Source organism: Miniopterus natalensis, chromosome 22 (assembly GCF_054644295.1).
Source record: "Miniopterus natalensis isolate mMinNat1 chromosome 22, mMinNat1.hap1, whole genome shotgun sequence".
Lineage (NCBI taxonomy): Eukaryota > Metazoa > Chordata > Mammalia > Chiroptera > Miniopteridae > Miniopterus > Miniopterus natalensis.
In genome coordinates this window covers 2,134,455-2,155,268 of record NC_142102.1, presented here as the reverse complement: position 1 = coordinate 2,155,268, position 20,814 = coordinate 2,134,455, and the positions used below count along the sequence as shown (strand labels likewise).

At 47.5% G+C, this 20,814-nt stretch overlaps 1 protein-coding gene across 3 annotated transcripts in view; it reads left to right on the top strand.

Annotated features, from left to right (window-relative positions):
- Nucleotides 1–20,814, top strand: part of ENTREP2 (endosomal transmembrane epsin interactor 2) — a 133,212-nt gene that overhangs the window by 95,547 nt on the left and 16,851 nt on the right. For 2 of the 3 annotated variants that reach the window (XM_087829222.1, XM_087829221.1), the window contains exons 3-4: nucleotides 4,662–4,772; nucleotides 13,959–14,093. In XM_087829222.1, coding sequence (XP_087685348.1) covers nucleotides 4,662–4,772; nucleotides 13,959–14,093 — 246 coding nt within the window. The remainder of the gene's footprint in view (nucleotides 1–4,661; nucleotides 4,773–13,958; nucleotides 14,094–20,814) is intronic. The other variant, XM_087829223.1, reaches the window with a different exon arrangement.

The following is a 20,814-nucleotide window of genomic DNA, read 5'->3' as shown; positions in this document are numbered from 1 at the left end:
GCCTATATTCCTTTTTTTTTTTTTTTTTTTTTTTGGCCTTAGCACAGCTATTTTATATGTGTGTTTTTTTCCTACGTTGATAAGCATTACACGGCGTTCTAAGAAAATTGTGTTTTCTCCGAGGAACGGATTTTTTTTTTTTTTTTTTTTTACATTCGTAATTGTTATTCAGCTCTGTGGTTAACTATGTAAGTTCCATTTAGCTCTTTTTTATTTTACTTTATTTTTTGTGGCTAATAAACACTATATCTTTGAAACAGTTAAGCACCGTGCATTTTTTTAAATCATGAGTCGTGAGAAAGCTCATGACTCAAAACCAACATTTTTAAAAAAGGCAGTTTTTGCCGCGTGTTAAGGTAAGTAGTGTTTTGTAGAAGTTGATCTACGTCCGTGTGTGCAAATTGGATCGTGATGTAAAATAGATTTCTCTTACTGTGGGTCACAAAAACGTTGATAAAACCTTTGGTGATCAACTGTGCCTACTTGGGAAGCAGACTCCCTGGGTTCAGATTCGGGCTCCACCGAACTGGCTACATAAATTTAGGCAGGTTACTTAACTTGCCACTCTCAGATGTTTCCTCACCTGTAAAATGGGCTGGTGATGTTTATATTATGTTGGTAGTATGACAATTAGATAGGGAAGTGTATGTAAAGTTCTTGGCACCGTGCCTGGTGTGGAGGATTTTAGTTACTTATTACTCTGTTCCTTGTATTTTTTAAAAAATGTTTTTTATTTTTTTTGGTCTAGAGCAGTTACAGAATTTTGTGAAAGGTTTTCATTCATCTTGCTAGAGATCATTCCTAGAATTAGAATCACTGGTTCAAAAGTTATGACAAGATTCTTCTAGTCTGACTATTGTATGGTTTTATGAATAACAAACAAAAACCAAAAACGTAATTCATGGTCTACAGTGAGTCTAGCCCGTATGAAACAGTGAGAGCAGGGAAGCTGGACGTTAAGATCTCCCCTGGGCTTTGAGGTCGTTGTAGGATAGAGAGAAAGTTAAAGGTTTCAAGGCTGACACACTGACTGAGTTCTGGCTCATGTTATGTCAGCATGGTGATTTGGGGTAGGTTTTAAACTTTCTGAGTCTCAATTTATCCGTAAAATGGGAAAAATAATCACTATATTATGGTTTGTTTTATGGATCAAGTAAACCCAAAGAAAAGAGCTCATGGTCTTCACGATTCTTTCATAGCTTTTGGCAAGGTGCTGCTTGTTTACAGAGACTGATACTCATTGGGTGAATTACTGTAATTGTCCTGGGGGACGATAACTGCAAATTAGCCATGAAATGAGGTGTAAATAGTTTAACAACAACAACAAAGTGACCTTGATCAACACCATCCTCTAGAAACATCTCGGAGAGTCTGGTGGGTATGTGGTGGCGTGGAGGAGTGCCACAGGTTACTGGGTTTTCTTCCATTCTGTTGGATTGGAATTTGCATTGATTTCATCAGTGGGATATAGTTGGTCCTTGAAGACATTTCTCCTTGGTTTGCGTTTTATTTCTGGCTGAGCATCCTGCTGACCGGTCCCCTCACCTCCCTGCCCCCCTGCCTTCCCCTCTGGTGTGTTCCGATGCTATTTTCATCTTTGGGTGAAAATTACAGCCCAGTGCCCATTCTCAGTTATATCTGAGGCACATGCCTTCTCCCACACTTTTCTTACAGAGATGTTAACAATTTACCATCAACAAATTATGGTGTTGTTTCAGGTTTAAAAATAGAAGACATTACAGACCAGAACAAACCCTTAGATCTTCTCACCCTTCCCAGAGGTGTCAGAAGTTGGAGGGTCTCATGCTGTTGCATGATTTAATAATTTATATATATGTGAACATTATATGGTAGGGTTTTGTGAGCTTTTCCAGCTTAAAATTTGGTATTATACTGTATCCTTGCTTTTTACCACACATTGTTTTTGAGGTTTAGCCAGATAGATATTACTCATTCATTTTATTTGTTATTTTATGGGGAGGGGAATAACAGTTTGTTTATCCATTCCCTAATGGTTAGATTATTTCCAATTTTTTGCTATTGCAGGCAGTAAACACAAGGCTTCCTTAGGCACACGTGTGAGAGCTTCTCTAGTCAGAAAACAGCAAGCATGGGGCATGCATTGCCCAGTTTGCTCTTGAGCTTGTATTAAGTTACACTCACACCAATATTTTCAAGATCTTTCTTAATAACCTGGCCTCCGCCTTATTTTTTTGCCATCAGGTTTGTTTTTTTAACCTGTTAGACCTTTTTATTGATCTGTAAGATTTTCGTATGTTCTGTGTATTACTCCATAGTCTGTTAGACCTACTGCAAATACCTTTTCACATTTTCACTTTTTTTTTGTCATACAGATGACTTGGTTTTAATATGTCAAAGTTAGTGTTACTTTTAAGGGCTGTGTTTTTTGGTAGCCCTTTAAAAAATCCTTCCTAATTCTATTTTAAAGATTTTCTAGTGTTTTCCTCTAAGTGTTCATAATTTTGACTTTGACACTTAATGTTTTTAATCTGTCTTTGTGTATGGAAGAGAGGTATGGATATAATTTTCATATTTTTCCTATTGGATCACCCAGCATTAATTTTTTATAGTTCATCCTTTCCACACTGATTTATAATACACTCTGTATAGTACATAGCAATATCTCATATATAAGTACATTTAGGGGTAGGAGTGAATTGGTTTATTTGCTACCCATTTGCCAGCACCTTGCTACTATAATTCTATAGAATCATAAGTTATTTTTCTTTTCCAATTCTTACACTTTTTATTCGAGTCTTATTTTTTTAATTTCTTTTTTTTTTTTTTTGCATTGTCTGGAACTGCAGTACATTATGGAAAAGTGGCCACTGCAGGCCTCAGGGAAGTTCCTGATTCCTTGTTTCTAATTTTAAAGGGAATGATTTTTAAAGTTTCGCATTATGTGTGTCGTTTTCTTCCCCATAAATATATTTAATTGGGTTATTTAATTTCCCTCCTGTTCCAAGCCTGCCTAGAGATGTTTAGAAAAATTGTGAATTGCTTTTACAATTTGTAACATGTTCTTTTTAAAAAAAAAATGTTTATTGATTTCAGAGAGAGGAAGGGAGAGGGAGAGGGAGAGAAACATCAATGATGAGTCATTGATCGGCTGCCTCCTGCACGCCTCCCTCTGGAGACTGGGCCCGCAACCCGGGCCTGTGCCCTGACCGGGAATCGAATTGTGATCTCCTGGATCCTAGGTCAATGCTCAGCTGCTGAGCCACGCCGGCCGATCTGTAACATGTTCTTTAATATGATCATCTGCTAATGATTATATTTTTACTCTGTAAATCTGGTGCATTTTTTTGGCGTAGTTCAGTGTAGCAATACCAGTGTCTAACCGTTCTTGCGTTTCTGGGACAAACACTGTCCCCACTCTTGACATATGAATCTTCTGTTTTATTCTTGATCTGTTTCTTGGGTTTAGGCTGATTGTTCCCATGGGTGCAGCAGCGTGAAAACTAACCACAGAAGCTCGAGTTTATTTTCTCAGTCCAGCACCATTGCTGCTAATTGTTTTGAAATCTGGAAAATAAACAGAAAGACTATTATGTAAACCCTGGTTTTCCTATATGAACTGTCCCCTAGGGTGATAAAACTGGATGAGGGGACGTCTCCTTGTTTATACTGATACCTGGGAATGAAAAAAGAAATGAGCAGTGTTAGACCAGCGCTGTGTTGGGAAGCCTGCCGAATGAATGGGCTAAGCACGCGCTGAGTGGCTGCTGGCGTCGGACACTGTTTGCCCTCCACTCGGCCTCTGGACCCAACCTCAGCCTAGCCACCGGGCCACAGCACGTAGACAATGGAGAACCCTGAAGCGATGGGACACGAACCGGTTTCCTCCAACAAATTTCAAGGAAGAAAAAACAATGGCGGAGGAAACCCACAAATTAAAAATCCAAGATTCAGAGCAACATGTTGCACTATGTGGAAGTCCTTGGTGTCCTGTGTGGCCCCTTTCAGAGGAGGAAACAATTGGAGACAGGGAATATAAGCCCTGACTGTGTGATACTAATGAAGTATTATAAAGGCGGCAGCAGTATGTTGGCTGTGTTTTCAATAAGTCTTACTATTTTAGAAATGCACGCTTAAATATTTAAGAACGAAATCATGCAGTGTGTGATACTTGCTGCAAAATTGCCTGGATATAAATGAAACAGTCGATCCTGAGTGGACTCATTGCTGAGAGTGGGTGATGGGTACTTGGGGCTGCATGCAGTACACTACTTTCCCTGGTCTTACATGGGTATGAAGTTTTCCATTAAAAAAAAAATAAAGAAAAATAAAGGCCTAAGAAATTAATTTCTCTCGCTTGATTTTCTTTATAGTGATTTGTAAGTTACTATTTTGAGACTATATAAAACTATTTCGAGATACTATAATTTTCAAGATAAGCTTCTAAACTATTTTACAATACACTTCAAATAAAATCACGGCCGCTGACCATGGCTTTTCAGTTTTTCACTTGTATTTAATTTAAGGGAAGGTGAGCTTGACACTCCAAGAAACAAGCCTTCCCTTTAAAACGTGTTGCGCGTGTGACGATTTGATCGGCTGAAAGCATTTTTGCAGCCAAAGCCTTTCTCCGTTGAGCCTCTCCCCATGAGGAATCAATTCTGTGTTTGGTTCGCTTCCAGATAACCTTTTTCATGCTGCTCTCTGCAGTGTGCGTGATGCTGAACTTGGCTGGTTCAATCCTCTCCTGTCAGAACGCTCAGCTCGTCAACGCCCTGGAAGGCTGTCAGTTGGTGAGTAACGAAACACGGGCCTTTTCATAAAGGCCAGAGGCTGGGATTTTGCATGAAAGTAATTTAAGAAATAACTATCATAGCCTTGCATTTCTTCTGATGTGTCGTGGCCATTTAAGGAAAGTAGCTTGTGCTACTTTGTCAATCAGTTGCTGATAGAATATTTCTAAGGACCGCAGTGTAGTGCTGTTTTCGAATGAATCTCTTTAGTAACGATCATATTTTAGCGCCTGTTGCATTGATTTTGCTCTTCTGAATTTTTAAAAATCAATTTTGTAAGTTGATTTTAAGTGCTGAGAAACATATATTATGTAAGGTGAGTTCATCAAAAACAATTTTGTTCTCATTTTTCAATTAAAAAAGTGAATTAGCTTTTAGATCTAGGAATATGATCTGTGCTGTGTGCTGTGTACGTTGTAGGGGATCGATGCACTGCTTGTTGCATAGAATCATCCTTTCGCATCGTGACTTAGCTCCCGGTACCGTAGGTGATCTGTGCATCTGGCGGGGGCAGAAACCGAAGTATGTCCGGTCACATAGAGTAAGGGTACAGTTGCACTTCTGATATGACCGTGGCCGCTGGGTACGGGGGCATTAGCTTTTGTTTCTTTACCTTGGAGACTACACAGGGCTACCTTTAAGAGCTGTGCTTCTCTTCCACAGCCAACCGCCTGTGGCTGTCATTCCTGGGAGGTCAGGGGCTGTACCGAATTAGCTGGAGCTTTCCTGTAAGCAAGGCCATGCCTCCGTTTCTCGTGGCCATGCTGTTTGGGTCCAGAGGGGCAGCTGCTGCCTCTGTGTTCCTTACCCACCAAGGCCAGCAGGCCTAGTGTAAGTTGGCACAGTTTCAATGCTGAGGCACCTCCTGAGTTCCAAAAAACTAACGGTGAGAGCTTAATCTTGTTATTGCCTGTTCAGCGTGGCCCGGGCCACACTCATCAGCTTTCATCCCAGTATGGTGCACAGTGTCCTCGGTGTGGTGCAGTGTACTCCCCATGGCTACTAAGAATGCACACAACCTGGAGCCCCATCTCCATCAGGGTGACTTGCCAGCTTATATCCCCAATGTGATCAGCATTTTTATTCCTAGATACCAGGTGCTATGAATATTGTAGACTCTGGCAACCTACATGGGATCAGCCATTTTTCTCTCTGACCCTCAGTTTCCACCGCAAGGCCCCGGGGGGGGGGGGGGGGGGCAGTGTGACTGGGGTAATGAGAAGCAGCAGTGCCTTGAGGTCCAGATTCAGAAGAGAGCCCAGTGCCCAGCCTTTCAGGGCTGGCTCCTTCTGGTCTTAATCTCAGACCTTATTCGGCATGAAAGGATAGCAAAGGAGTAATTTATACATAAATATTTATGCAATTTTATATCTATGTATAACATATATACATATATGTGCACCATTTATATTTTTTCTTCTGTTAATTGACCTTCACCCATTTTTTTTAGATGTAACTGTTTATCTTATTGATTTGTAAGTGCTCTTTATATATTATGCTTTTGAGTCCTGCAGCTTATTTTAGTCAAATGTATTTCCTGGATTGTTATTTGTTTTTTAATTTTATTTTTGACACAGAAAAAATTTTAAGTTTTGTGTGTTCAAATCTGTGAATGTTTTCCTTTGTGGTCTTACCTTAGAACCAATAACAAGGCCTTCTCCTTCCCAATATCGTATTACCCCAGTAATTTCCCCTGGTCATGGTGTGCCTTTTTTTTTTCTCCCAATAATTAACTCTTTAATATTCTGGAATTCATTTGATGAATTTAACTCACACCCTACCCCACCCCCAAATGGGCTGCTAGCTTCCCTAAAACTATTTCCTGAGTAACCTAGTATTTCCCTGATAATTTGACATGCCACCTGAATTATTAGGAGTTCTTTGGTGGCAAGGTACAAAAACTGACAACGCCAAAGGCCGTTCATTGGGAGGATAGTGAGGCCGGTAGAGTATCCAAGGGGCTGGAGATTAAGCTTGGAAACTGGCTGGTGGTTCCAGAGAAGCTTCTGTGGGTGTGAGGCCTGACCCTGAGCTGAGACCTTGAGGATTAAGTAACTTTTCCATAATTGTGGAACTAGCCGGTGCTGGCATCAAATTGCAGCCTGTGCTCTTGACCCTTAGTAAATCACGAAATTTCCGTTTACATAGCAATTTACCTTTAGGATTATACTAACCATTAACAGAGTAGGAAGTTGATGAGAAGCCCTGGACAGCAGAGGTAAAGAATATATCTCGCTTGGTTTTGCTCAGAGTACATCTTTGAATACCTGGGGAAGACTCTCCAGTATAGAGAATTTCAAGGACCCTAAAGCACAGCTGTTAAATCACAACAAAGGGATGTGACAGCAGGGGCAGTTTTGTAGGACCTGGGAGCTCCTCCTTCCCAGCCCATCAGGCGTGTAACTGGAAAAGGAAGTGTCTTTCCACGGAGCGTGCAGTAACGTGGTTTATGTCGTGGTTACCCGTGGGTGCTCCGGTTTCTCTGACCCTGAATCCTCTCTGATTAGCTGCACCACCCTGCAGGGACAGAGCGACACATCCTTGTCAGCTGGAACGCCGGGCTGTCCCTGATCCCTCTGCGCCTGTGATCTGAACGCTAATTGACATCTCTCTAGTCTCTGCCCGGACTTTCTGTGATGTACCCATGTCCCCCAGAGCAAAACAAGCGTAGCCTCAGGGGGGCTGCCACCTGGGCAAGCTTTTAGGTGGGAGGCAGGCCACCACCGCTGCCTTGTCTTTCTGTTTCTGCTTGGAGAGCTTTGTCTCCATCCCTCCCTGGCGGGTGCCCCCCGAGTCTGAGCCATGGTATCTGGTGGGTGAAGCCGAGGGCAGGCCTTTTCCTAAAAGTCACCAGCAAAGGACTTTCATGGAACCAGCAGAGCAGGTGGTAAAGGAAGGCACTTGGTAGCAAAGGAGGGAGCTCTGACGTACTCGGGAGCCTCACTCCCACCTTCCCCGTGTTTCCAGGTTCACCCAGGCCATGGGAAGGGATGATGATTCTTTGGGGGGCTGTTCCCCCTCGGTGTGCAGGCACACCTCCTGAAGCAGGGACCACCGGGTTTGGGATCTGCGTATAGCCATTATTAACAGTGAAATTCTAGAAATTACAGTTAAATACATGATACTGAAAACAAAGGAGATCTATAATGAGAACTCTTACCATCCCTTTTTTTAATTTAATTTAATTTATTTTTAAAATTTATCTTTATTGTTGAAAGTATTACAGATGTCCTCCCCCCCCCCACTGACCCCCTTTACCTCCCCCACTCCCCAGACCTTCACCACACTATTGTCTGTGTCCACAGGTTATGCCTAAATGCATGTAAGTTCTTTGGTTAATCTCTTCCGGCCCCCCTTCCCTCTGAGATTCAGTCTGTTCCATGCTTCCATGTCTCTGGATCTGTTCTGTTTGTCAGTTTATTTTGTTCATTAGATTCCACATATAAGTGAGATCATGTGGTACTTGTCTTTCTCTGCCTGGCTTATTTCGCTTAGCATAATACTCTCCAGGTCCCTCCGTGCTGTCGCAAAAGGTAAGAGATCCTTTTTCACAGCTGCGTAGTATTCCATGGTGTGAATGTGCCACACCTTTTTTTATCCTACATCTACTGATGGGCACTTGGGCTGTTTTCAGTTCTTAGCTACTGTAAATTGCGCTGCTAAGAACATAGGGGTGCATAGATTCTTTCCTTAGTGTTTCGGGTTTCTTAGGATATATTCCTAGAAGTGGGCTCACTGGGTCAAATGGCAGTTCTGTTTTTAGTCTTTTGAGGAAACTCCACGCTGTTTTCCACAGTGGCTGCCCCAGTCTGCATTCCCACCAGCAGTGCACCTGGGTCCCCTTTCTCCACACCCTCGCCAGCACTTGTAGTTCATTGATTTGTTGATGGATCCATTTTGGCAGGTGTGAGGTGATACCTCAGTGTGGTTTTAATTTGCATCTCTCTGATGATTAGTGACAGAGCATTCTTTCATATGTCTGTTTGCCATCTGTGTGTCCTCTTTGGAGAAGTGTCTACTCAGGTCCTTTGCCAGTTTTTAATTGGATTGTTTGTTTTCCTGTTGTTGAGTTGTATGAGTTCTTTCTATATTTTGGAAATTAGCCCCTTAATCAGTTGTATCATTGACAAATATGTTCTCCCATATAGCGGGGTCCCTATTCTTTAAAAATATGTTTTACTATTTTTATGATCTTGAGGTTATTTATGTCTATTGTATCCTTATGGTAGAAATACAATACACTGTGTTATATTAGGATTCTCCAGAGAAAGAGAACCATGTATGTGTGTGCATATATGTACATGTACACACACATATAGACACATACATTACATGTGTACATATACACGTACCTATACACACACACACACACATATATATACACATATATATACACATACATATACACATATACATGTACACATGCACATACAGAGAGATTGTGTTATTTTATATATGAGTTTTACTATATATATAAAGAAATTAACTCTAGGGGATTGGCTCACACTTCCGGGAGGGCCATCTACGTCACCGAGTCCACTGAGTGCAACGCCAGTCTCCTCCACAAACACCCTCCCAGACACATTGAGAAGCAACTCAGTGTGGGTGCCTTGCGTCCAGCTGAAATGGACAATTTCACTGAGAAATTCGTAGATTCGCAGGAAGTTGTTAGAAATACTGCTTTGTCCAGTTCCCCCGGTGGTAACGGGTCACCACCACAGCATTGACGCTGACACAGGCAACCCGTCTGATTCAGACGTCCCCATTTTCGCTTGTGTTTCTCTCTCTGTTTGGGTGAGAGTATGTGAGTTAAGTTTTAGGCAGTTCTGTCACCTGCATGGGTTTGTGGATTTACCACTACAGCCAAGACACTGAACAGTCTCAGTACCACGGGATCCCTCCTGCTGATCTTACAGCCACAACTGTCCCTTCCTCCCTGTCCTTAACTCCTGGCAACCACTGCTGTGGCCACCGTTTCTGAAATGCTGTCACTTCCAAAGTGCCCTATAAATGGAATATAATTCAGCACGTAAACCTTTGGAATTGGCCTCTTTCATTCAGCATAATTCCATAGAATAGCATCCAGGTGGCTGTGTCTGTCAGTCCGTCCCTTTGAATTGGCGGGTAGTGTTCCGTGGAGCGTATGGATGACAGTTTGTAGCCGTTTGCCTGCTTGGGGACACCTGAGTCACCCCGGTGTTTGGTGTTGTGAACCAGGCTGCTGTGGACATTTGCCTGCACATCTCGTGGCCGTCTCCATCCCGCAGCCCATTAGGATTTTTCCTTGCGGCTCGTGGCTGCATTTGTTGCCTGCACCCTGGTCACAAAATGGAAAGTGTCCGGTAACCAAGCCAACGCCAATTATGTAGCCACAGCCCTCGGAGGAGCCCCGCAGTAACCAGGGCAACCCCGACTTAGCTTCATCCTGATGAATAATAAATGACGAGAGGACACGGCCTTGGGTGAAGGACGTGGCTTTGACTCGAGTCCTCATGGCTCAGGAGGCGTCTCGGCCTCTCTTGGCTGCACAGGAAATTTGGCATTGCGCTGCCCTTTGCGCCTTCTTGTGATCACAGAGAAATTCTCCCTTTTGTAGGGATACTCTTCTGTTCTAACCCTTCTTTGCGTGAACGTGCCATCATTATCAGTAAATCAATTTCACGGCTAAATCATCCTTTGAATGTTGATTCCAGACCCCAAAGTTTCCAACAAAGGAAACATTCTCAGCAAAACTGAAGTGGGTATGTTTAAAGTGAGCCTCAAATGGTTCCTTGCAAATATTTCTCAGTCCCGTCTGCATTCATTCATTCTTTCCTTTATTGGATCAATACTCTTGTAATTAATTTTCTTTTTTAGAGAGAGAGGAAGGGAGAGGGAGAGAGAGAGAGAGACATCAATGATGAGAGTCATTGATTGGCTGCCTCCTGCACGCCCCCTGCTGGGGTTCAAGCCTGAAACCCAGGTGTGTGCCCTGACCAGGAATCGAACCATGACCTGGTTCATAGGTGGACACTCAATCACTGAGCCACACCAGCTGGGCGGATTAATACATTTGTACAAAGGCAGAGCCACGTATGTGGCATGTTCGAAGTGCCAGAGATATGTCAGTAACAAGACAGGCAAGTCCTGGCCCTGCTCCCTCCTCGGGTGCAGCTCATGTTCTAAGAGGAGAGGTTGATGACACGCAAGCAAAGGTGACAGTTTTGGACAACAGGAAGTGCTGCGAGGAAGGAAGTAGGGAAGGGCGATGAGGCTCTGAGCATGTGGCATGAGAGCAGAGGCCTGAGCAGAGCGAGGAAGCGGCGCTGTGAGAATCAGAGGGGAGGGTTCAGGACTAGAGCAGCAGGGACAAGGTTGGGAGGAAGGTCTGGAGCTGGAGCCCTGTGGGTGGGACGGGCGCAGGGCTGAAGTTCCAGAACCTGCAGCATCAGCCCTCACTGCGTGTCCCTTGGTCTCCATGGACCTCGTGGTGCTCAGACCTGAGAGTCCTCCCCGCTGGACTGGCTGCCTGCCTCGGTGCATTCTGGACAGTTCATGTGATGGAATCATACACCGCGTGGCCTTTCACGTCTGACATCTCTCACTCTCAGCATCATGTTTTCAAGGTTGTCATGTCGTAGAGCGATGGCCGTCATTTTCGGGGGCTTAGCAGTGTCATTCGGTGTCTTGAGTGTCCACCAGCAGAAGGGTTGTCTAGTCCCCAATCCTTGGGGCCCATGTTTTGGGAACCCACTGGCAGCGACCCTGCAGGACAGAGGGGTTGCTCAGAACTAGCAGGGCCAGGATAGGGTGAGCCAAGGTATCGAGTTATCCAGGTGTCAACAGATGAATGAAAGCATCTGTCCAAGTACTGGAATCCAAATGAATTCAGAATAGGGGTGAGTTTTTACAAACCCATTTTCCAATCAAGATAATAAAGTAACACCGCTCTGGCTGGTGTGGCTCAGTGGTTGAGTGTCATCCCGGGCACCAAGAGGTCACGGGTTTAGTTTCCGGTCAGGGCACACGCTCAGGTTGTGGGCTCGATCCCCAGCAGGGGGTGCGCAGGAGGCAGCCAATCAATATTTCAGTCTCTCACATCAATGTTTCTCTCTCTCCCTTTCTCTCTCTCTCTAAATCAATAAAAACATATTTTTAAAAATAACACCAACAACTAACAACATGTGCACCCATCTGCTGTTCACCCTGACCCCAGGACCCCGAAGCTCAGAGAGTTTCTGTGGCTTGTCCTGGGTCACTCCATGGGCAAGGGTGTTTATTGCCCTCAAGGACGGGCTGCCCCCTGGGCATCCCTGGGGTTCACGGGCAGCCCACCTGAGCCCCCCCCCCCCCGCCCTGCCCCCTCCCGGCTCAGCCTCCCGCTGCCTTCCTGTGGGGAGTACCCCAAGGTCACATATCAGTCTCATTTGTATGTTTTTTAGAAACTCGGGGACACCCCCTCTTTCTGTTGTCTCAGCCCTTTTTACTCCTAGACAGGCTGATAGGCCATAAATAAGAGGGCAGGCTGGCTGTTAAATGCTCCAAAGAGATTCATGACAGATTACAGCGACTTCATTTGCAAAGCTCTGCACTGTCGTTCCTGATGACATGGAACGCCGAGGGCCACTCCAAAAATAAATCTGTCAGCCTTGCTCACGCCAAGATGTCGAGGTCAGAGAACTCATCAGGAGGTTTCCAGAATTTTCCTTAGAATTAATCACAAATTCAGTGAAATGCTGATGGAAGAGATTTATTTTGGTGTCTCTTCCCCTGGGTCACTGAAGGGTCGTTTGACGTGATAAACTGCGCTCTGCAGCCAAGCCCGGTCTCTCCGTTAACATTAGCTCCTTTATTTGTTAATTCCAAGGTCTAGACGTGACCATATGAGATAATCCCTTGCAGGATTTTTGCGCTGTGGGAAAATAGACTAGATCAGGACAGACTTTGTCCAGGTGGTAAGAGCAAAGGGACCGACTGAGCCAAGGGCCACGCTCCCAAGTCCAGAGGCCACAAAGCCAGCTGACCCACCCTTTCCCTCACCATGCTCAGGGTGGGATTTGAACTAGGGGAAGTGGAGCCTGACCCTTGTGTGCTAATCTGGTTCCACGGGAGAAGAAAATATAGAGCCATTGGGTGCATTTGTTGTGGTTTCTTTTCAAACTCCTATTCATACGTCAAGACCCAACTCCTGCTCCATCCTTGAGGCTTTGTCTGGTGTTCCCTTCCCGGAGCTGTTTGCTATTCCTCTGAGACCCCCTCTGCAGGAGGCTGCTCTTTTATCCAGCTACACCTTCCCGTATCCTGCGTGCTCCCCGAGGGCAGCCCCCACACCTCCCCAGGACAGTTTTCACCATGCCCATGAGATGTAAGCATTCAACAAATGCTGAATAAATAAAAACGCCTTGGAAAATTAAAAACCATGGACAGAAAAGGCACGTTTCAGGCATTTTTAAAAGCCTGGAAACCCGGAGGAAACCCATGGAGCACGTCTGACTGCAACTTGCAGAGCTTTTGTGGAGGCCGTTTGGGGCACATGAGAAGATTGAATTAAAGAAGCACAGAGTGGGCCAAAGATAAACTCTCCAGAGGTTTACAGTAGAAGAAAATGTGGCTGTGGACAGGCTGTCCCCTCCTTATTTCACTTTTCTGTAAGACTGTGTGAGCTGTTGGGGGGATGGGTGTGAAGGATTCACCCAGGCCTGAGAATGAGTGTCCTGTAGAGGGGGGCTCAGACTAGAAGCTCCGGAAAGGGACCACCAGACAGAGCCTCGAGGATGGAGCAGGAGTTGGGTCTTGACGGGTGAATAGAAGTTCGATAGGCCTTAAAGTAAGATAGGAATTGCTGAGCCTGGGAACAGAATGTGCCAAGTACAGAGATATGATGGCATGTCTCTGTGCTCACCTCACTAGGAGGAATTTGCCATTCACTTACTTTTATCTCTCTCTGCAAATCGTGTAATTTTCTATAACTGTCTAGCGTAGGTTTCTTCAAATTTATATTTTCTTTTGTATCAGTTGCTTTCAAAACAGGAATTTGGAGTAATTCCTCCTGATGTCTTCCATGGCTTTTGCCAACAGCAAAAACCCATTTTGGCTTCGTTACTTAAGCAGGATGCTTGGAGCCGAGGCGTTCGGACGTGTTTGTGACTGTGCAGCTCAGGGCAGGATGCCGTTTTAATTGTGAGCTCTGTCTGTGTTCCCGTCCAGATTAAGTTTGACAGTGTCGAGGTATGTGTCTGCTGTGAAACGCAGCACCAGTCGAGCGGCTGCAGCAACCTGGGGGAGACGCTGAAGCTGAACCCGCTGCAGGAGGACTGCAACGCCGTGCGGCTGACGCTCAAGGTGACAGCATGGGCCCTGCCCGCCGGGCATGCACCCCACGCACCTCGTGGGGTACATGCACAATTGTATCCAGGCATCGCCCAGGTTCCTCTCGGCGCATAATCCACCGAGGCCGGTGAGATGCCAGAGGAAATCTCTCTCCAGGGGACATTTTTAAAGGATTATAGATTTCCACATGTTTCCCATTTTCACCATTTCTCTCTCCTGCCTCTGACACATGTGAAGGTGGCATTATGGATGGATGGGAAAGTCTTTACTGATGTGGATATGACTGGTTCTCCTGCTTCCCTAACGTTTTTGCTGTCCCTCCATCAGGGAGCAGACGGCTATGGATTTTGCCTTTTTAAAGAAATAACATAGAAAGTTGTTTATGTTATTTCTTTTTCTTTCTACAAGTGTTTTGTTTTTTTTGCTCTCATAAGTCAAAATTGCTTAAAAATGCATATGAACCGTGGACCTAATACTTCTCCTATTTTCCCTAAATGAAAGTGCGTTAAACTTTTTAAAAAAGATGTGGCTGTGCCCCCGCCAGGTGGCTCAGTTGTTGGGGTGTTGTCCTTTACACCAAAAGGTTGTGAGTTCGATCTCCAGTTAAGGCGCATGCAGGAAGCAACCGATCGATGTTTCTCTCACACATCAATGTCTCTCTTTCCCTCTCTCTCCATCCCTCCCTCCCTTCCGTCTAGGATCAAAAAAAAAAAAAGGTGTGGCCGTGGTCACTGAACATCTTGACTGGTGGTACAGTTGTAATCACTGTATATCGGGAGCTCTGTTGTGTGTGTGTGTAGGGGACACAGTGTACGGGGGACTGGAGACCCCGGAGAGCCTCCCTGGAGTCTTGGGAGAGAGGAGGAAAGTGTTGCCCTCTGTGATTGGGTGCCTGTGATTGGTCCCTCATAGGTGTGACTTAGAATGCTGGCAAGGGTGACCCCTTAGTCTGGGCGAACTCCCTGTTCACTCCAGCACACTGAAACCAGCTGGCAAGCAGGCAGTGACGTACAGAGAGAGCGAATGTGCCTAAAGTTCATGGTGACAGTGGGCCAGCTCCCCAGCACTTGCCTCCTTTCGCAGGGAGGGATGGTCTAAGTTCGGTGGTCCCAGCAGCCCACCAGGGTGACAGATCAGCAGGTCAGAGGATTCGGGGTGCACACTCAAGGCTCCATTCTCTGTGCAGCGTGTTTCCTAATGTCCCACAGCCGTGGTTTCTCTCTGAGCACCCTGGGCCTGCTGCCTGCTTAGGGTCAGTGCTGAGGCCCAACTGCCCTTCTAGCCTCCTAGGGCGGGGACGTGGGCAGCCTCGCTCACTCTGAGCTCTCATTCCAATAACTCCTGAGTCACTTCTGCAACCTGGGCACCTTTTCTTCCCACATTGGAAAAACAGAACAAGACAATAGGTAATTAGAATTGCAGTGCAGCCACTACCTCCTAAAAATAAAATCTGAGCACCCCCTGGGGGACCCCGCAGTTCTGGAGACGCGTGTAGATAGATCCGAGTGCTACACTCTTATTCCTAGTTTTTCTGGGAGTTTTTATTATGAACGAATATTGGATTTGTCCGAGTATTTTTCTGCATCTGCTCAGATAGGCATATACCTTTCTGCTAATCTGGTGAATCACGTGGGTTGACTTTTGAAGGGTGAACCAGCCTTGCATTCCAACAGTAAACCCCTCAGTCTACTGACGGGCCTGTCAAAGTCTTGCTTCCTTTTCTGTGGCTGTGCTTTTTATTTCCAGCATTTTCCTTTGGTACTTTTTTACTGCTTCCATCTCTTTGCTAAATTACCTGTATGGGCTCGCATAGTGTCTACCTTCTCCGCTCGAGCTGGTGTCTGACTGTATCTCTGCCCCAGCTGAGCAGGACCTCATGCCTTTCCATGGAGGCGCCTGTCCTTCCTTAGAATTGGAGTTAGGTGGTGGCCCTGTAACTTCAGCTGTCTGATGGGTTCAACTTAAGTTCCTGTGAGATTTATATAGATCTAGGTGCCACACTCTAGTTTTCTCATAATTAGTGGTGAAGACACATTAATACAATCTTAAAGGCATTTGAGTGAGACTGTGCTTGATGACACCCCACACAGGTACCTGGTAGTGTTTCTCGGTATTAAAGCTCTCAGAACACACGCACGGCTCCTCCGTGGAACAAATTTCCATGGGAGCCCCTGCCTATAGCTTGCAAATGTTCTTGACACTTAGCAAAAGAAGCCGCACAGGGGACTTGATCCTTGGATTAGCTTCCCTTGCTTGCTTTTCTTGGTCAACTGTTAGAGCATGTTCATTGGTCTCTTAAGAGTCTTATTTGAAGCTCTTGTCATCTGATTAGTAATATTCCACGCCTCATGTCCATATTAAATTATGAATTATCCATACCTCGTACCTAATGAACTCAGTTTGTGCTGGGGAAATCCCCTCTGATTGGTTCGGGAATCAAAGCGCCTTTGATTTTGGTTGTGTTTCAGTGAACTGGCAGTGACTTGATGAGATTGCTCCAACTACTTACGGGCATTCCTGTTATGCTGGACGATTGGACAGACCAGTCCCTCACCAGGGAAAACAGGCAGAAACCAGTGTTCTTCCTGGGTATGTTTAGAATCCAGAAGATTCCCTCAGGTGGTTTTTGGTGGTTCAGAGGCCTCAAAGGCCCCTCTCCTTTAAGCTTATCCATGCCCTTCCCAGCCACCCCACTCCCAGATTCTCTGGCTCAGCAGCAGGGAACCCCTGGGGGCAGATGAGCATTTCTCTTGAGAGTGTTAAGCCTCTTCAGCGTAAGGCCTCATGCCCTGCTAAAGTTTGCTGCTCCACCCTGATGGGGGGAGGGCAGGACAAAGGGCACCGAAGGGACCTAAAACTCCATCGTGCCTTGCAGAGCCCCAGAATGGGTCACCTTCTCCTTCCCCATCTACCAGAGCCTGTTAACAGAGTTACACAGGACTGTGGCCACTGGGCCGGGCTGGCTCTACCCCCCTGGTAGCCTGCAGAAGTCAGCCAAAACCTAATATTCAAATTTAGAGGAAAGGAAACTCAGGTACAACCAATCACAGCCCACTGGGCTTTCCCAGAGAAGCCACAGCCAATCAGATCATTGCCCTGCTTTGCTTCCGTGTCCCCTCTATAGAAGCCTGTCCTCAGCTCCTGTCCGTGGGGTGGGGCGCTCCTGCCCACCGGGGTGGGGGGTGGCCCTGCCCAACTAGAAATTGATGTTTGCTCAGATACACACTTGAAGTTTTCTGTGTGCCTCAGTTTTGTCTTTTAACAGGCCCTAGAGGGCATTTGAAGGAAAACGCTCCAGTCCGGTCAGCGTGAGAGAAAGAGGCAGGCCTGTCCCTTGTAAGAAATGAGAGGATGTCAGTGAAACACAGATGGGAAATGTTACTTGCGGTTATAGTTTAGAAGGAGCGGGAGGCAAAAGGCTGATAAGACCACTAAAGCTACGTCTGCGTGTGTTTCCCAGGAGCCCCTCCCTGCTCTGTAGCTTTGTCCCAAGCTGCCTGGGCTTTAATGAAACTTAACCTCCTTGTGGTGGGGGGCGTGACACCAGGAGCCACAGGCCAGAACTTCCCAGAGGCAGAAAAACGCCACAATGATAAAAAGTGAACCAACGCCAGGATTTGCCCATCGGTTGAGCAAGAGCAGCCACGCTTAGACCACAAAGGGCTTTTTTACAACGGTACATACTTGCAAAGGCTTCATCGTGTTTACCGATGAGCAGCCTGCCGGTTTCGGTCATGTTGGTCGTCTGGTCCCCAGGGAGGAGTTCCTGAGTTGACTGAGATAAAGCCAAGCATGAAATAAGCAATCATAGGCGCCAGCAAAGTGGACGGTGCCCCTTCTCTGAGGCTGGCGGCTTCCTCCCTACGTTCTAGAACCTTCCGGTCATGAGGCCCTGGACATGACACGTAGCCTCACACAGCCGGCAGCAGCTCACCCAGGAGGGGTCCCCCTGCTGGAGTTTCAAAGCGAGGCCAGTCCTCGCCTCACAGATGAAACCGAGGCCCAGGGCAGTGAGGAGATGCTCAGAGCCGGGGGAGAGAGAGACCGGAGGCCTCCTGTCCAGGGGCGTGTGGTGTGGTTGAGCAGGAGGTGACATAAAGGATCAGGAGCTTGCTGTCTGGGGGGCCGACTTCTAGTGATGAGCTGCCAGAGAACCGGGGTTTGGTCTAAGCCAGTCCCAGAGCCCAGCCTCCTCCGGGGCCCCCCTGCCTGACCTGTCACTGGGCAGGACTTCGTTTTCCTGGCCACAGTGGGCTGACACCACCACCTGGGCTGGAGCCCCTTCCCCAGCCTGGGAGCTGGGGCGCAGCGAGAGCCAGGCCTGCACCTCCAGGGCCGACGCTGCACCTGAGACGCTGCGCAGAGAACAGGAGAGTGTCCCACGGTGGGGAGGCAGAAGGGCTGGACAGGGCCGCAGGCCAGGGAAGGGGTGGCGGTTTTATCCCGCTGCTTTTGCGGACTTCCTGCTGGTGTCTTTCGGAGGTCACGCCACCGACGGGCGGGAGCGGGCCTGGGGAGTTGCACGTCTGCCAGACAGTCCAAGGGGAGGTGACGGTCAGCTGGGGGCTGGTGCAGCCGGAGCAGAGGACGATCCCCGCTGAGCCTGGTGGCTGTGCTGACAGACACCGAGGAAGGTTTGGATGTGAGGTGTGCAGGACTAACGGAATCAAGGATTTGGCTCCATCAGCTGCACCAGTGGCATTGCCGTTTTGCAAGAACAAAGAACAGTGTGTTCCTCTTACATTCTCTGCTCTCTCCGCTCTCCCCCCAGACTCTGCTTGTGCGGCTCCGTGATGGGGCCCCCCACTTCTCTCTCCATCCGACCTGTGGGAGCCAACTTACCGCCCCTCCCCTGGGGCTCTGACTGTGCCCTGGGCCCTCCCCTTTCGCAGTGTCCTCGCTCCTGGCCTCCCTCTGCTCAGATGGCCTCCCTGGGACGGGACAGGAGGGGACACCTGTGAGCTGCTCTCCCTGGAGGTAAATGCAAGAGGTGCCCAGTGGAGGCGGGGTGGGTACAGCACTCGCCCAGATGAATGACTCCATCGATTACGGCCCCACATAAAGCCACATCAATAAACGACAGGCCAGTCGTTTGCTGCTTTGATCGAATTCCCAAAATCAAGATTGGCCCCTGGCCTTGCAACCATGTGGGTTTATAGGGCCAGCCAGTTGATTCCTTCACCTGATTTCCTCCCAAGCAGGCTCGACCCAAAGGGGCCCTCAGTTCCCACGCGAGAGGCGCATGAGGGTTGCCCGTGGGTGAGCCCACGCCCGCTCTCTGTCTCCTGGGGAATTGTTTTCTCGGTCGGAGATGAAGCGCAGCAATGGGAGCCGACCCAGGTTAACCGGGGCGTCCCCCTGGCACCGCCTGGGGGTCCCTGTGCATACCCAGGTCACCGCTGGCCTCCCTGCCTTCACACTCAGGGTCACAGAGGACAAGAGCATTTTCGCAGAGATTCCGAGTGGGTTTCCAACCAGTGTGAGATACAGTGTCTGAGGCTGCAGGGTCGCTGGTCTTTTTCTGTTTTAAAAAAATTTCCCGTGCAGATCATCCCACAGGAAAGGGAGGAGACAGCTCACAGCCCGCGGTTCTCCTTGCCAGTGGCTGACGGAGCTGGAGCACATGAGACACTTTATGAGCTGCTGGCCACCTCCCCAAACTGTCCCTGGCTCTGCCTTCGCAGGCATTGGGTCAGTGCCTTGCAGAGCGGCTGCCCCGGTGACTTCAGTCCTCAGATGTGTCTCTGTCCATCGCTGCCCCCGAGTGTGCCCTGCGCAGCCTCCTTCCTTAGGGACACTGCTCGGGCAGTTTCTCTAACCTCCTGGTCACCTCCAGCTCTTGACATGGACTGTCCCTCTCAGAGCTGCGGTCCATGTGTAGTTTAGATGCTTCCTTCCCGTGGAGAGGCGCTGTGGGCCCTCCTTACTCTGTCCACCCCTTGCATCTGTGGGGTGAGGGCTGGGGCATTCTGTCCCCTCCCCTTGGGTCTGGTCCCTCTGGGGCAGGGGCAGGTGGAGAGATGGGGAAAGCAACCTTGATCTTCTGGCAGGCGTGGGGCTGGCCTGTTGCCTGTGAACCGGTTGATACTTTGGGTCTTGTGTGGTCTCTGTGTAGATAGTGTGGTTGGTTTCCCATGGGGTCAGCTTAGTCCTGTCCTTTCCCATCTTGACACCCCACTTCTCTGTGGCTTGCCAGGGCCATGGGGATGCTGAGTCCTGCACCAGGGGAGAGGAAGGGAGAGGGGGAGAGAGAAACATTGGTGTGTGAGAGTGAAACATGGATCAGCTTCCCCCTACAGGCATCGAGCCTGCAACCGGAGCATGTGCCCTGCCCGGGAATCTAACCAGCCGCCTTTCGGTGCACAGGGCGACACTCAACCAACTGAGCCATACCAGCCAGGCTGCAAATAGTTTTCTTGATCTTAAAACTTGATAGAACTGTAAGAAAATACATAGCCTATGAATTATGATTATTTACTCCGATTATAGTTTAGGCAATTTACACCCATCAACTAAAAGCTCAAAGCTCTTGCTCCAGCACGCAGAAGACAGGCTTTGAGTTTTTTTAATCACCCAGCAAGGTACAGCTCTGCACACCGTGGAGAGTGTGCTGATTTCCCCCTGGGTCCTCGCTCAAAGTTAAAAGTGCCATTGAACACACAGCACATGCTGTGCTTGGAGCACACCTGTCCTCCTGTAGTAGCATGTCCATGACTCACGGTGGCTGAGACGC